This window comes from Hesperophylax consimilis, chromosome 15, assembly GCF_061612785.1.
Source record: "Hesperophylax consimilis isolate HC1 chromosome 15, BYU_Hcon_1.0, whole genome shotgun sequence".
NCBI lineage: Eukaryota > Metazoa > Arthropoda > Insecta > Trichoptera > Limnephilidae > Hesperophylax > Hesperophylax consimilis.
Genome location: NC_142850.1, coordinates 5,358,536 through 5,374,730, shown reverse-complemented (window position 1 = coordinate 5,374,730; position 16,195 = coordinate 5,358,536). Strand labels below are relative to the sequence as shown.

Sequence of the window (16,195 nt, the reverse complement as noted above, 5' to 3'; positions counted from 1 at the left end):
TCCACTGCGTACACAACTGATAATTCTCCTTACTGGGATAACTCTCCGATCCTTAACACAATTTTTTTTTTTTTTGCCGGTTGACTGAGCAAATAGACTTGCTCTGGGGCTACGAATTTAATGCTAAGCCACTGTGTTACGCCATCGCAGGTTTACTAAACAAATCAATTTTAAATTACTGTCACAACAGCAAAATGCCTAATAAAAATTTACATCAATATTCAAGATGACAAACAAATTATAGCACCTTAGGACATAAAAATATATTTTTTTTAATACAGCACAAAGCAACCAAGCTGAATATTAAGTTTTTTTAAATCTGTGGGGGTGACTTTTGAAACAATTATTGAAGAAGAAGATAATACTAATAAATCTCAGCGAAACATGAAACAGAACAAGACACAGAAAAATATAAAGGTAATGGGAATCGAACCCAGGATATCTGTCTTACTGGGACAACGCCTTTAACCACCCGGTCATTGGGACCTAAATATTTTATTTTAAAGGTTATCATTTTGCAACAAATTTTTCCCATAATTTTGGCAGCTATCTTCTTGAATGATTACAAAGTTCTAAAAAATTGGTTTATAACCTAGATAGTGTCTCGGATAAACATTTCCAATTTTTTTTTTTTTTTAAATTAATATTCATTCTTACAGTTATGTACAGGACTGGACAAAGGTGCTTAAAAATAAACCAACGCTCAAGATTTCTTGAAATTGACCACAAAATAATAAATTATTTTTACCTTCATTAATTCCAAACGAATTCATTGATCGATTCAATTTTATATTTGGCAACATACAGAGTATTAAAATTTATCACAACAGAAAACCTATCTACATATCTAAAAATAAAATCTACTGTCAATAAATGCTATACACGTACACAGAATGTATTTGTGTTTATCAAAAACATCAAAAACTATAAAAACTAAAGCTGTGTTTCATCTTTGATGGTCCAACACTTCTTAAAAATATGATTAGAGGTCAACTCAATTGACTAGTGAAACATAACATAAAATTAACACATTATAATTAACAATGGTGTAAACATTCACATTTACAATATATTTTATGTGAAAGGAATCGCCTTCAGAATCGAAGGAAACTGTAGAACAGTTACGACGGGTTATTTCAAGAAAATTCAAATGTAACATTATCCTCAATTAGCCATTCAGCGCCATTTTGTTTTTATTTACAGTTGAAAAGATCTCCATTGCTCCCACATTCCATATTTCTACCGTTTTATAACATATTTCTCTTGGAGACTTTTAACTTCCTAAAAATATATATGTTATTTTTAAAGGTAATATCTATACATTTGTAGAGTTGAATCAGTAATTATATGAAATCATCAATCAAATTATCCCTCCATAGAAAAAAGATCACAAAATACGCTCTGAAAATTATTAAAAACAAATTTTGTTCTCTTATTTAATGTTTTAAGTATGAAAAATTCATAGTATATCTTTAAATGCAAGTGAGGCATTCGTCTGTTTTATTAAATATTTTCACAATTCGCTCAATTCTTATCGTTTTTTAATAAAGTGCGCTCCCTCTAACATTCGTATTTACATTTCTCCCTTTGAAACTATCTCCTTCTTCTTTATGAACACTTACTACGGAGCCTTAAATGCCGAATCTATGTCGGTTTCACCTTTTGAACAAATCTTGATCAACAGAAGAGGACAACTATCATGCTGTAAGCTTGTCAGCTCATTACAATTTGATAGAATGTTGAAATGCACCTAGAATCGGCATATAACGGGAACCTTTCAAATGTCAAAAAAACAAAATGGCAAAGAATGGCCACATGATGACTTTGTCAAACGTGAATTTCTGTGAAACAACTGGGCCTTACAGTTTGGCAATAATATGTAGAAATTTATTCTATAACTAAAACTACCTTTGCAATGGCCAATGGAGAGGAGAGTTGCCCAGAAACAGTCACACGGAGATAGGAATAAGACTGAGGGCAATTAGTCCGACGGCTGGGATGAAGCAGGACGGCAAACAAGCCGAATACTTCTTCGGACAGCTGTTTAAAGTGACGTACCCCACAAGGGAGGAATGGGACACGGTCCCAGGTCCAAACTCCAAACAGGAACTAATCTGGTTCACAGACGGGTCCAAGATGGAGGAAGGAACAGGGGCCGGGGTCTGTCTACAGGGATCTAAGAGGGAACTCAGTATACCTCTAGGAATGCACTGCACTGTGTTTCAAGCTGAGATGAAAGCCATCTTAGTCTGCGCACAGGAGAATATGAGTATCGGGTACAGAAATAAGAACATAAACATATGTTCTGATAGCCAGGCGGCCTTAATGGCACTGGAAAGTAACCGATGCGACTCCAGACTGGTGATGGAATGCAGGACTATCCTAATAGAACTGGCGACCATCAATAAAGTAACCCTGCTCTGGGTACCAGGACATAAAGGTATTGAGGGCAACGAGCGGGCTGACGAACTAGCAAGGAAAGGGGCGAAAGCACCACTTGTGGGATCTGAGCCGGCCGTAGGAGTAGCAGCTTGCCACACCAAACTACATATCAAGAGGTGGGTCAAATCCCAACACTGGAAGGAATGGAAGAAGGCACCCGGAATGAGGCAATCTAAAGTACTCATAAACGGACCGGACCCTAACCGAACCAGGCAACTACTCGATATGGACAGAAACTCACTGAGGGAACTGGTAGGACTATTAACGGGACACTGCCATCTCAGGAGACACATGCAACTGTTGGGAGTGGAAAACACCAACATCTGTAGGAAATGTGAAGAGGAGGAAGAGACTCCAATTCACCTATGGTGCCAATGCCCCGCTCTGCTGGGAATAAGGCTCAGATACCTGGGAAGACACAGTGTGGAACCAGAAGACATCGCCACATATCCAATGACAGCCCTGGTGAACTTCATAAAAGGGACCGGGTTACTGGCAAGGGAATGAGGTAAAATGGGAGATAGTACAATGGGCCTATGGCCTAAGTGCTCGCGGGGAACGTAAGTAAACCGCCTCCGACTATTAAAAAAAAAAAAACTACCTTTACTTTGGCAACACCAAGCTACTCACTTTGTCTTTGACATTTATTCTTCACATTCAAATCAAGTTTGACATTTACCAAGCTACTCACTTTGTCTTTGACATTTATTCTTCACATTCAAATCAAGTTTGACATTTACCAAGCTACTCACTTTGTCTTTGACATTTATTCTTCACATTCAATTCGAGTTTGACATTTACCAAGCTACTCACTTTGTCTTTCGACATTTATTCTTCTCATTCAATTCGAGTTTGACATTTACCAAGCTACTCACTTTGTCTTTCGACATTTATTCTTCACATTCAATTCGAGTTTGACATTTACCAAGCTTCTCACTTTGTCTTTCGACATTTATTCTTCACATTCAATTCGAGTTTGACATTTACCAAGCTACTCACTTTGTCTTTCGACATTTATTCTTCACATTCAATTCGAGTTTGACATTTACCAAGCTACTCACTTTGTCTTTCGACATTTATTCTTCACATTCAATTCGAGTTTGACATTTACCAAGCTACTCACTTTGTCTTTCGACATTTATTCTTCACATTCAATTCGAGTTTGACATTTACCAAGCTACTCACTTTGTCTTTCGACATTTATTCTTCACATTTAATTCGAGTTTGATATTTACCAAGCTACACACTTTGTCTTTGACATTTATTCTTCACATTCAATTCGAGTTTGACATTTCCTTATAAACAAACATCTGATTCACTTTATTTTGATTTAACATCTAATAAATTACCATTTTGATACATAAATTTCAGAAATACAAAACCATCACCTTTCCATGTAATAAATTATCTTCCTTACAAAGGGCAAAATAAAATAAAAAATAATCTTAGAATATTATGTGTAATCACCTCATTTCAGAAAGTACCACTAATTTCAATAACACCTAGGACCATTGCGCTTTCATTTTCCTATGAGCTATCTTGGTGTTGCCATTTAAAACATTTTAAACAACAGCAGCGCCATCGATTTGTCTACTATTAAATATCAGACTGTACATGCGGCACTAAATCCAGTCTGCCTACTGCCGATACTGCTACGGAGATACTGGGCTTATTGTATAATGCTTCTGATAGAATGTAAAGAAAAAATATTTCAGTGAGGTTAGGTTAGACATACACTGTTAGGTTAGGTGATATTGTTCTAGAATAATAAAGATTAAATCAAGATAGATCGGGTTATGCGAGCTCAACAGAAATGAGACACAATTAAAAACACATATATCATCGAGTTCACGAGTGTTAGGTTAGGTTAGCTTAGGTTAGATTAGGTTAGGTAAGGTTAGATAATGTTAAGTTGGGTTAGATTAATTTACTATGATAGTCAGGTAAGTGTGTATAGAAGCTGTAGATAATAGGAACAAAGGGAGATATGGCATAGAAGCGTGCCGAATGTCGCTGAGCTACTACCAACCAATGAAAGTTATGCATAAGTGAAAATTTTATTTGCGGTAGTATTTGCGCAGTTTTATACTAATATTGATTCATGGCCCATCTCCCTTGTTTCTATTGTCTATGGATGTGTTAGAATGGGTTAGTTTAGGTTAGTTTAGGTTAGTTAAGGTTAGGTTATGTTAGTTTAAATCAATTTACTAAAAATACAGTCAGGTAGTGTGTAAATGCGGTCTCTATATGCAAAGGCAATTCGTATATCCCCGAGGACAGGAGGGTTAGGTTTTATCTAAGATTAGATTAGGTAAGGTTAAGTTGGTTAGATTAATTTGCTATAAATAGTGTCAAGTAAGTGTGCGTGGCCCTAGTAGTCCCTAGTGCTATATGGTGGGCAGCACTCCCACCCCCACTCCCCCCTCGTGGGCCACCATGGAGGACACGAAGGACCAGCTGTCTGCTTGCGGGTCGTACATCTCCACAGTGCTGAGATTTGTCTCCCCGTTGTAACCTGGACAGAAGATTAAAAAATTAAATTAAGGGGTTTGATAGAAAAAAATGCAAATTATAATATTGTGGTCACACTAGGCAACAGCCCGTAGCATGCACGACAGACCTCTATAATCAATAAAAACCTCAAAGGCCGTCATAGGTTCCCACTTCCAAATTCACTGTGTCATGATTATTGAGTGGCAGATTACTGAGAGAGCAAAGATTACAAGCAGAAACATTGGAATGTTTTAAGGGATGTTAGATAATGCGTTTCCACGGGCTCGAACCGTGTGCTATAAATCAAATATACCATATTCACGACCACCAGGCTAGCTCAAGAGGGTTTCCTGTCTTCAGTTCGTTTGAATAAAGAGAGAACAGCCGCCTCCTATAGGTTGATAGAACAAGGAATTTCTTGGAAATAAAATAATCTAGGTATGGTGCTACAAAAATGCCTTCAAGAAGACCTATATTACAGCACTTGAATCTACGTATAGGAAAAGCTTTAAATCTCTGTGTGGACAGTTAAAAGAATGGAAAATGATGTTAAATTTATCGGAAGAAAGCAGATACACGAACAAACAGAATAAAATTGGAACGATACCATAGAGCGAGGCTATTGAGGACGTCCAGGGTGGCAACAGTGGGACCCGGCTGGCGATAGCGGCAAATACTGACTTGAAATATACTAGTACCTAATTTTTTGGTGGCAAACACTTTCAAAACTGAAAGTGGAGAAGCAAAACAACGACCTGTCCTGTCGAAAGCTGGGAACCGAATGAGCTCTGCCTTCCTTCGCCCCTGGGGACCGACGGCCTAGCCCCGCCTCTCCCGGTAATGTAACCATCTACTTTGAACGCAGCCACAGGGTTGCCATATTTAAATATACAAATAACTTAATTTCAAAAAAATATTATGGGGTTGAATGTTTTAATTTTGAGAAAGTTCATTTCATAACAGGTACTATTAATATTTTGGTCTAAAACCACAGATGTATGTGTATTCTATTCAACAAACAATGAAATAACTAACCTCCAATAGCCCACAGCTTCCCCATGTTGGCCACGAGCGCCACCCGAGACCTCATGAGGTTCATGGGCGCCAGGTAGCGCCATTGGTTGTTGACGGGGTCGTACTCCTCCACGGTCTGCAGGAAGGTGGAGCCGTCGTAACCTCCGCAGACGTAAAGCTTGCCGTTCAGGGTCGCAACACCCAGCCGACACCTGGAAGAGAACAGTTTGCTTCAAAAGATGACTCGATGACGATGTTTGTTGAAGTGAGCTTCATTAGCTTCGTCCAGATAGTCTACACAACCCACGACACATTCCCAAACGGCAAATAAATAACTAAGCTGTCAAAAGGGCTAAATGAAATGTATGAAATCATTTGTGACTTTAATAATATATTTGGACATTTTCATTAGTGTTCAAATATTGCCTTATACTTGTTCTCACTGCGTCGCTCGCCTCTCGAGGTCTGGACGAAGCTAATGATGTGTAATAATGTATGTTTGCATATGTTTTGTAAGGTTATAGTGACATTCCTATGGTATGGTTCCAGGCGCATTACAGTCTCACTAAACATGGCTATATAAATACCCATTTCAAGCAACGTTTCGATTCTGAAGATTCACAAGGAAGGTACTGAAAGTTTCTACCATTTTAGAAATATAATGATTTAGTCATGATTAATCCTGTAAGAAGATACAATTAATAAGTAAGTTGGGTTAAATAAGACAATACACCTTTTACAGAGGTGATCTAGAGAGTAACCCACCACAAAAGCAGGATATTAACAACAGAAATTCAGATTTAATTAATCAACCCGTAAAAAACAAAGTGTTTTTACTATAACCTATTTTTGAACTGAAACTTCTTTACGCGCGTCATGCATTTTCGAGGACCGGAGTAAAACCGACTCATGACCGTCATGAAAAACCGTGATCATTTCGCTATAGGAGCCTAGCTAATATTATATACCTAGTTTAGGTCACTCTCCAAACTCAGCATCGCGGTCTAGAGGCAGAGCGCCCGACTGTCGTTGTGAAGAACCGAGGTTCGATCCCCGCTTTAACAAAAAAATTTTTTCTTTTTGTGATTTTTTTAATACGAGGAAAAGTGATAAAATTCTCTCGTGCTGCGATTTTGTCAGGCATACATATAAGAAGATATCTACATGATTTGTAATAATGTAGTAAAAAAATATATAAATTTGGTAATTTTAACCGAGAGTCTCCCGAAATGTCTAAATCCATTTAGTGAGACTCTAGACCGGCAGGTGTTCACTCGAGTAATTGGCTAGAAGTAACGGTCGGTACATATATGATATTTTGGTCGAAATATAGCTTACAAATCGAGCCGGTAGAGTCGCTTGGTATTTTGATTAATTATTTTTATTTTGAATCATTAAAATTACTAATCAAGGCCGATAACGCGACTAATTACCCTCGCAGACGTGCGTGACAAGTTTTTTTAGTAAAAAACACAGCTTTAAGTGAGTTTTTCAAAATTTAGAAATGTTTTTCAAATTCAGATTCCATACGGGTATGAGACTGTTAAAACATGATAGATCTTTTCCAAAACAGACAAATATACGGAAATATGTTGAAAAACGACAGATATGACTTCACACTGCCGATATATCTTCGATTCGACCCTATATAAATCGTTAACGAGACGTTATGTGATATTATTCATTTGCCGTGTTTGAAAACGAAAATTTGCGCGGGACAAGTCAATTGAGGAGTACACGTTGTGTACGCGGTTCTCGTCGCGCGAGATACCTCTCCTCGCGGTCTAGAGGCAGAGCGTTCGACACTCGTTATGCAGGACCCGGGTTCGAATCCCATATTTTTATAACTTTTAATTTTTTTTTATCATCTGCTACTTATAAATATGTCAATAGACAGAAAAAAAGAGAGAATGAAATGAAAAAAGAGAGAGAAGAATACTAAAAGTTTCACTTCCGTCGTGCGTAGGCTTGCCACACACTGTATTTTATTAGTAATAGTTTTTTTATAATTTGGGTTTGACTGAGGATTGAACCTTCCTCTCCATGGACCGGAGTCACCTGCGCTAATAACTGAGCAAAATCCCTATTGGGTAGAACCGACATCTATTTAGTATATTAAGTGATGTAATGTCATCAATTTTGACAAATACGTATATGTCTGCATGTGTATGCATGAATGCCACCGAAAGTATATAGAATGCATTGTTACCGACAACGAGTCTAGCTGCCTGGTTTCAGCTCGATCGAACGTCGGGAAATGGGTTAATTTTCACGTCCAAGACAATGGACCAGAGACCAATTTACATTCATTCAGTGACGAAAACAAAATTGAAATTCAAATAGATGTATTTAAAAATCAACATACACACAGCCAATCATAATAAATTGTATGCGGTAACTGTAAAAAAAATAGAAGTGACAAAAAGACCATGATAATAAAAGAATTTAGGTTAGGTTGGGTTAGGTTAGGTTATGTTAACCGGATATATAAAACAGGACAATGACAAAATAGAACACAGTAAAAATTTAATTTAGTTCGGGTTAGGTTTGCCGTTTTATTTTTGTACATTTTCTTCAACGTTCGATTTTGTTGTGGAACCGCTGTACACAGTACACATACCTCCTTGTGAGCATAGCCTTCTGCTTGACCCAAAAGGGGGCGCGGGGGTCGCAGCGCTCCACCGAGTCGAAGATGGAGAGCCCATCGTGGCCCCCGAGCGCCCACACGCAGCCGTTGAGGGCCGCCACACCCCCCGCCGATCTGAACCGATTCATGGGGGCTGCCACTTCCCACATGTCTGTCGATGGGGAGTAGCGCTCTGCAAACAAAAGATTGATTGATATTTTAACATCTCATACACAGTGAATAAAACGCTCCCAACTGAGAATTTGTCCTATTTAAAGTTTTTTGTTTTATATAACTCCACGCACTTCGGGGGTGCTGTTTAGAGGGGCTCTTTGAAAAAGTGAACATGTTGTAGGAGGGAGATAACACAGAGACCAGCAAATCATTCCAGATCCGAGCTGTTGAACACAAGAATGGGTCATAGAAGAGATCTGTTCACAATTCGTTAACGTTTGACAAATTTCAACCATACATTTGACCGGTCGGTGGCTGAGTTGACATCGCGTTTGGGTCCCACCCAGGCGTAGTGTGTTCAATTACTCGGCTGACTAAGTCCTCCATCACAACACAAGCAAATTTTCCGCTTGCTGTGGTGGTAGTAGTAGGAGATTTTCAAATATTGCCAGGTTATTCATAACCCAGTAATGTTTGTCTTTCTTTAAAAAGAAAGGTAGAACAAGGAAAGCATTCCCACCTGACGCCAATGCTCGAAAGATTGCAATCTGTATGTTAAGATGGGGGAATTTATCAAATGGACGATCCATTTCTGCAGAGTCGAGGCTTTTTTCAGGTATTTCCAGACCAGAGTTGTTGAAGAGTGCTGAAATATGACAGTTAAGTATGTATTGGGAGAATGGTAGACTTACCAACAGTATTTAAGGAAGTGCAGCCATCATATCCGCCGCAAACATACACATGGTTTCCAAGCGAGCAAGCACCCACAGCACTGAAAATACAGTAACACTGTTAACCCCTTGAGTATATTTGTGTCACTGTACTTCGACAGCAATAGAGTATTTTTGTATACTTTACAGCACAAACTGAAATGGAATTCCTTCATTTTGTATTGATGTGCGATATATGATTTAAGCAGTGTTAGACAGTGGCAACACCAAGCTTAGTATAAGCTTAGTAGCTTATAATATACATGTACAAGCTGTTATATATTTTAAAATGGGTATTCCAGCAATTATGTTGAACTACAACACTCTGTTAAATTATATGAATATGCTCAAATTGTCAGACAGAAGAATTTTCACTGTCTTGGTATTTCTATATAAAATTCTAAATGATTTAGTTGATAGTCCGGTATTGATAGAATTGATAAGCTTTCGGATTCCACAACGTAATCCTAGAAGTCAGGATTTATTTCAGTGCAGAAATTCTGGGACTAACTACCATATGTATTCCTCTTTGCCCAGAATACAATGGAGGGAAACAATCAAACCAAGAAAAGGGGCGTTAATAAATAAATAAAGTAATATTAAAATCTAAAAGAGTCTTTCATTTGCTTTCAAAAATACTATTTCATTTTGGGATACATTCAACAAAAGCGAATCTATTGGAAAATTAATGTCAACTGGGACTTCTAAATAAATCAAAAATCTGACAGATTATTTATTTAAAGTAACAGGACAAAATTCCAGAATACCCCAGGGGTTGACTAATATATTTTTTTAAATAATTAATTGTAATAAATATGTAAATAACGGTATATAATAATTTGGTACCAATACCAATTTAAGGCAAATATAATAAAATTAAACATGAATTCCACAATACTTTGTAAAAAAAAGCAAGAAAAGTGAAAATATAAGTATAAAATAATTCATTGATAAGTAATAACTAAAAGTGAGAATTGTCTGTAATAAGAATAAGTGATAAGTATAATATACTATTGCATAGTAGTCCCAGAGAGAGGTTGTACGTGAAGTCATCGTTCTAGTATCTTCTGTCTTTTTCATTTTCATACAAGACATGTGAAAAGGAAGATTTTTGTCGATGACGTACATACGACCTATCTCTGGGACTACCATAAGTCAGAATGGTAACCGGATAAAACAGAACATGATAAAAGATTCGATTATGTCAGGTTTGTTGTTTGTTTGTACTTTTTCTTCAATTTTCTCCAGTGTTCTGTTTTGCCATGGAACCAGTCAGAACATACCTCCTCTTACAGCTCATGGGCGCCACCCTTGCCCACTTGGCCGTCACCGGGTCGTAGGCCTCCACGGTGGACAGGCGCTCGGCCCCGTTGTACCCCCCGAGGGCAAACAGGCGCCCCCGCAGCGAGGCCACGCCCACACGGGACCGCAGCGTGCTCATTGGCTCTGCCGGGTTCCAACGCCCAACCGAGGGGCAGTAGGCCTCCACTGTGGAGAGGGAGTCACCTGGAAGACTTGGACAGTTAAAATGCATAGTGAATATAGTCAATTCTGTTTTTACACCATTTTTAAATAACGCGATCAACAAAGTGTGACGGTAATTAATATCTGTCTAAATCACTTGCATACACTACCCAATAAAAGTGTAGGAATAAAAATATATTTGTTTTTTTTGTTGACATCCTGGACACCTATTCACATTATTTGCAAAACTTAATGATTACAAATGGTACGTGTTAGAATATGGCAATATAAATGCAATTATTTTAGGTTGGCTATAAGGTATCTGTAAACATTTTTTTTGTTGGCAATACTGTCTAACCTTGTCCTATTGTCTATTACTAAGAAGAGACCTATCAATGTGTACATTTGTGAGAAGAAGAATAAAGTTATTACTGCATAAAACTGAACCGTTTTATTGAAATAATCACAGTACGTACTCGTACATACCTCTAACTTCAAAAATAAAAACATTTTTCTCTATAATATCCTACCCACGTTACTTTTTCATAACTCCTTAATCGGTTCTGCCGCACCGTGTATTTGCTCTTTGGTTGGGAATTGAATTAAAAGTATAATTTTACCATTTTTGGTAAGCCCTCCGACTGCATAGATGACTCCCGTGACGCAAGCGCTAGAGCGAGGCTTGGCTCGGTTCCCTTGGATCAGGAACTGTCTCTCGGGCATCAGGTGATAGTCTCTAGCTTCATCCAACAAGTCCCTGGAAATAAAAATAAATAATGTAACACGCTATTTTCCATACTAGGGTAAATACTCTCACCACCATAGACATATGAATATTAGTAGACCTGCCCTAAGTGATTAAAAGCGTATTACTCCCCACTCCCCATACCGGTTCCATTGGAGCCGGCTGTGCTCGCGTATGGCCTCAAGTGAATTTAGAAAACGTGACGTCATCATTCTTGTGCGAACTATGGTCGAGGCATCATCGGTTCATTTTACGAAATAACACGGCAAAATGGTGACTTGTACTATGAAAACTTGTAAAAATAGATGTGAAAAAGAGAATAAACCCAATTGTCGTATTACATTCCATATATAAGCATTATTTTACTTTATTTTAAGCATATTCACATCGTATAATATGGATCAGTAGTAGAAACATATACTATCACATCGAAATACGTCTGGACGTGAAACACAAAGCTGGTTGGTTGCTGGGAAGTAAATTATGAACATTTATAAAAGTGTCTTAACTAAATACATAAACGAAATATTCGACTCTGAAAATAGAAGAAATTTATTTTGCCGAATTTGGACTTCGCAAATTTGTTCATAACGTGGCGAGTAATTTGCGCTCCCATGTAAAAATGTCTATTCATTCAAAAGCAGATTTTACTTTTAAGAACTAAATGGTGATATTATAAGGCGAGATGCCTATATACTATCAGATTGATTTATTGACGAATCACAGTCAGCTTTACCCTCTTCGTTCTTCAACAGTTGATTTTACCCCTCATCCTTAATTTCTAGTCTATTAATATTCATATGTCTGTGCTCACCACCGATATAAATAATGTGTTATGCATTCTCAAAAATGACTAAATTTTGCAATGTAACGTTGAAACGACAAAGTGTAAATAACGCATATTTTAAGATCTGACACACAAAATTGCTGGGATTGGCGATTAGCGAATATGTTCATAAATGCGTGTAGATTTTGTCTGTCTGTACAATGCAATTCGCTTAACACGTCAACGGCCGCTCATTTCAATTACTTTAACACTTTGTCAGCCATCCACCTCACCCGTGACGGCTTTTTCCTAGAAGACGCTGATCATGGGTACCATTCGTGATCAAGTATAGTATTATGAATGTTTAGACTACACACACATAAGGCAATTCATAAACGAGAAGTATGCAAGTGCGAAGGGACGAAGTTTTTTTTTTCAATTAATGTAATTTTTTTGCAGTTTGATTTTTAAATAAGAAATAAACATATTTTTTTATTATTATTATCCTCAAAATATATTAGATCTCTTTAAAATGTTAAATTTGAAGCTCATTTAAGAATTTGTGAAGCATGGAAACTTCTTAAGTTGAATTTCACTGTATTTTACTGTCATATAACCCTCTAATGCAGTGGTTCCCAAAGTGTGGCATTGCAGCGTCTTGGGGAGCTGCGGCTTCTTCTCAGGGGCGCCGTGTCTAATTTTATAATGATGTTTAATTTAAACAAACAAACAAATAAATATATTATATGAGTTTTACCTGCATTGATGCGAAGTTCTCACCAGGTCCTCTGTGGCCACCCTGTCGGCCAAATAGTGCGGGGTCATGAGGGGGAGACGTACCCTGGTCAGCAGCTTGGAGAGGTGGACAGATCTGGTATCGGAATCGTGGCGCACCCATCTCACTACCGCCTCAAACACAGCTTCCTCACTGGAACCAGAAATCAATAACACACTTGAAAATAAAGAAATAAATCACTGAATTATGTAGACACTACTAATTTTGTAACCACCGCACTACTTTCTATGTCGGGCACAATAATTTAGATGTAAGACACTTGTCAGTATGTAGGTACTATGTTGCCAGCTAAGTCACTAGGTATAAATCTTAGTTGTAAGTCACTGGTCTATATAAATAAAAATGTAATTGTTCATACACAAGCAAATGCTTTCAATGGAAGAGTAGTAAAAAAAACCCAAGATGTAAAATGAATTATGTACCATGTAAACTTATTATTAAAAATAAAAAATAATTCCAAAAAAAAAAAAAAAAAAAAATTTGTTCAAAATCTTAAATCTCCGAAAGTTCTTTATCGATTGCTTTGAAATTTTAACACAACGTCGCATTCGAATATGCGTGTTTTTATATACCTATATTCTATAGATGTCACCTGTGACGCTGTGTGCGCTTAATGGCTATTTGATGACTTTGTCACGTGTAAATTTCTGCAAAACAACTGAGCCAAAGTGATAATTTATAGTTTAAATAAAGTTGTAAAGCGTTCTTGAGGTGATTTTCCTACGAAAACGGCGCCACATATACAAATAATCCAATCATCATTATTATTTTATACAGTAGTACCTCGATAATTCGAAATCCTCGGGACATCAAAAATTAAATTTCGAATTAACAAATTCCCACGTAATTCGAAATTTTATTTAAAAAAAAAGACACCGAAAATCGAGTTCCTCGGCCGCCTCTTGAAATTCAGGTAGTATATTTGGAGTAAATTCGTATTAAAACGAATTATTCCCGTGTAAATCAAATTTTCGCAGCCGATTATCGCCGCGGCCGGTCCTTCAAGTTCAGTTATTCTAAGTGAATTCGTAAAAATACCACACAATTCCACGTAAATCAAATTTTTACTGCCGATTACCGTCGCGGCCGGCCCTTTAAATTCGGATATTAGAAATAAATTCGTAAAAATGCGATATATTTACGCGTAAATCGAAATTACGTGGCTAATTTCCATCACGGCCGACCCTTTAAATTCAAATACTTGCTTTAAATTCATAAAAATTATATATTTCCGCGTAAATCTAATTTTCTCGGCAGATTTTAACTATCAAATGAGTGAATTGTTCAGGAAAGCCAATTATTGTTTGTCAGTTTCTTTACATAAAAATGTGGAACATTAATGTCAGCAGTTTTAAAAATTTACATCAACAGTCGAAGGTTAAAAAAGATCCAACATACTAAAAACACGGAGGTTTTTTTTTTATTGATTTACTGGGACAATTTTTGACCTAAGACTATTGATATTGTATATTAAATAAACAATAAAGAAAGACAGAAGGTTTATAATAATATGTACGTACATACCTCGGTACATGAAGTTCGTCTCTTTGTACAATGTCCATCAATTCTTCAAGGTTGATGTTCAGATACTCGTCAGATACGGATATTTCCGCAAAGTTACAGTCAATGAACTTGTCGCACGCCTCCACCAGCGCGGTGCAGCCCAGAGTGTCCGCAAACTGGCGGATGCCAATCACTATATGCGGGTGGAACCTGGCATAAATAAGTGCGTGCAATATTGTCAACCATAATATAGAAATAAGGAAAAGGGAACTTAAACAAAAATATAAAAAAGGAGGAGAAACAATTATGTAGGTTTACTAAGAACGGGTTGTTTCGGAGAATTTGAACAATTCTTCAAATTTCAAACTTGACTTTCAAGTTCTGTGAAAGATTTTTTAAAGTTCTGTTAATATTTCAGTTCTGTCAAGCAACTAGCCTATAATGATATAATAACAGAACTTGAATAGAACTTTCACAGAACCCGAAAATGAATGTTGAAATTTGATGAATTGTTCACATTCTCCGAAACAACCTGTCCTAAGTATATTACCAAAGAGAACTTATTGATGCCGTCAAAATAAAACTAGATAAGTAACCATCACGCCGGTTCTCTGCAGGAATATGCAGAGTGGATGGCCTGCCACACAACTCTGACTTGGCACACACTTCTTGCTTCAATCACATTCAAACATCATCTCATACTTCTGCTATTATGATTCTTGACATGACCCATGATTCACTTGATCGTACCATGTCTTTCTCGGACATCTCCAACTTATTCTACCGTTCACGTTCGCGTCATATATTCCCTTTACAATCATTTCTTCATTCATTCACTTTACATCTCCAAATCATCCGGATGTCGGCGGCGACAGTTTACACGTAGTTCCCATAAGCACTTAGGCCATAGGCCCATTGTGCTATCTCCCATTTTACCTCAATCCTTTAACGACAACTTTAAAATCCCATTTCCTTTAATAAAGTTCACCAGGGTTGTCATTGGGTACGTGGCTATGTCTTCTGGTTCTACTGTATGTCTCTCCAGGTATCTGAGCCTAGTTCCCACCAGGGCAGGACATTGGTACCATAGGTGAATTGGAGTCTCTTCATCCTCTTCACATTTCCTGCATCTATTGGTGTTTTCCACTCCCAATGTCTGAATATGTCTCCTGAGATGGCAGTGTCCCGTTAGTAGTCCTACCAGTTCCCTCAGCGAGTTTCTGTCCATATCGAGTACCTTTCTTAATCTTATTCATTATGCTAACATCAGCCTCGCATTCTTTGCATGATGATTATAATAATATTTGTATGACAAATAAACTTTAAACTAAAACTATCAATCCAAATCCATATCCGTTTTGCTAGGGCCGGGGTCGGTAGACTCTTAAGTGAGAAGAGCTAAATTGCCAAGGAAATAGGAACAAATATATCAGAGAGCCTTGTAATGGGGGGAAAACCTGTT

General features: G+C 37.4%; 1 protein-coding gene across 2 annotated transcripts in view; it reads right to left on the bottom strand.

The window, feature by feature from the left end:
- Window positions 1–210: 210 nt before the first annotated feature.
- KLHL18 (Kelch like family member 18) overlaps window positions 211–16,195 on the bottom strand; it is a 28,481-nt gene continuing 12,496 nt past the window's right edge. For both annotated transcript variants that reach the window (XM_089640169.1, XM_089640168.1), the window contains exons 5-13: window positions 14,755–14,943; window positions 13,192–13,362; window positions 11,544–11,680; window positions 10,743–10,965; window positions 9,442–9,521; window positions 8,570–8,768; window positions 5,971–6,161; window positions 3,044–4,957; window positions 211–1,908 (exon numbers count right to left, since the gene is read on the bottom strand). In XM_089640169.1, coding sequence (XP_089496295.1) covers window positions 4,830–4,957; window positions 5,971–6,161; window positions 8,570–8,768; window positions 9,442–9,521; window positions 10,743–10,965; window positions 11,544–11,680; window positions 13,192–13,362; window positions 14,755–14,943 — 1,318 coding nt within the window. In that variant the 3' untranslated portion in view covers window positions 211–1,908; window positions 3,044–4,829. The remainder of the gene's footprint in view (window positions 1,909–3,043; window positions 4,958–5,970; window positions 6,162–8,569; window positions 8,769–9,441; window positions 9,522–10,742; window positions 10,966–11,543; window positions 11,681–13,191; window positions 13,363–14,754; window positions 14,944–16,195) is intronic.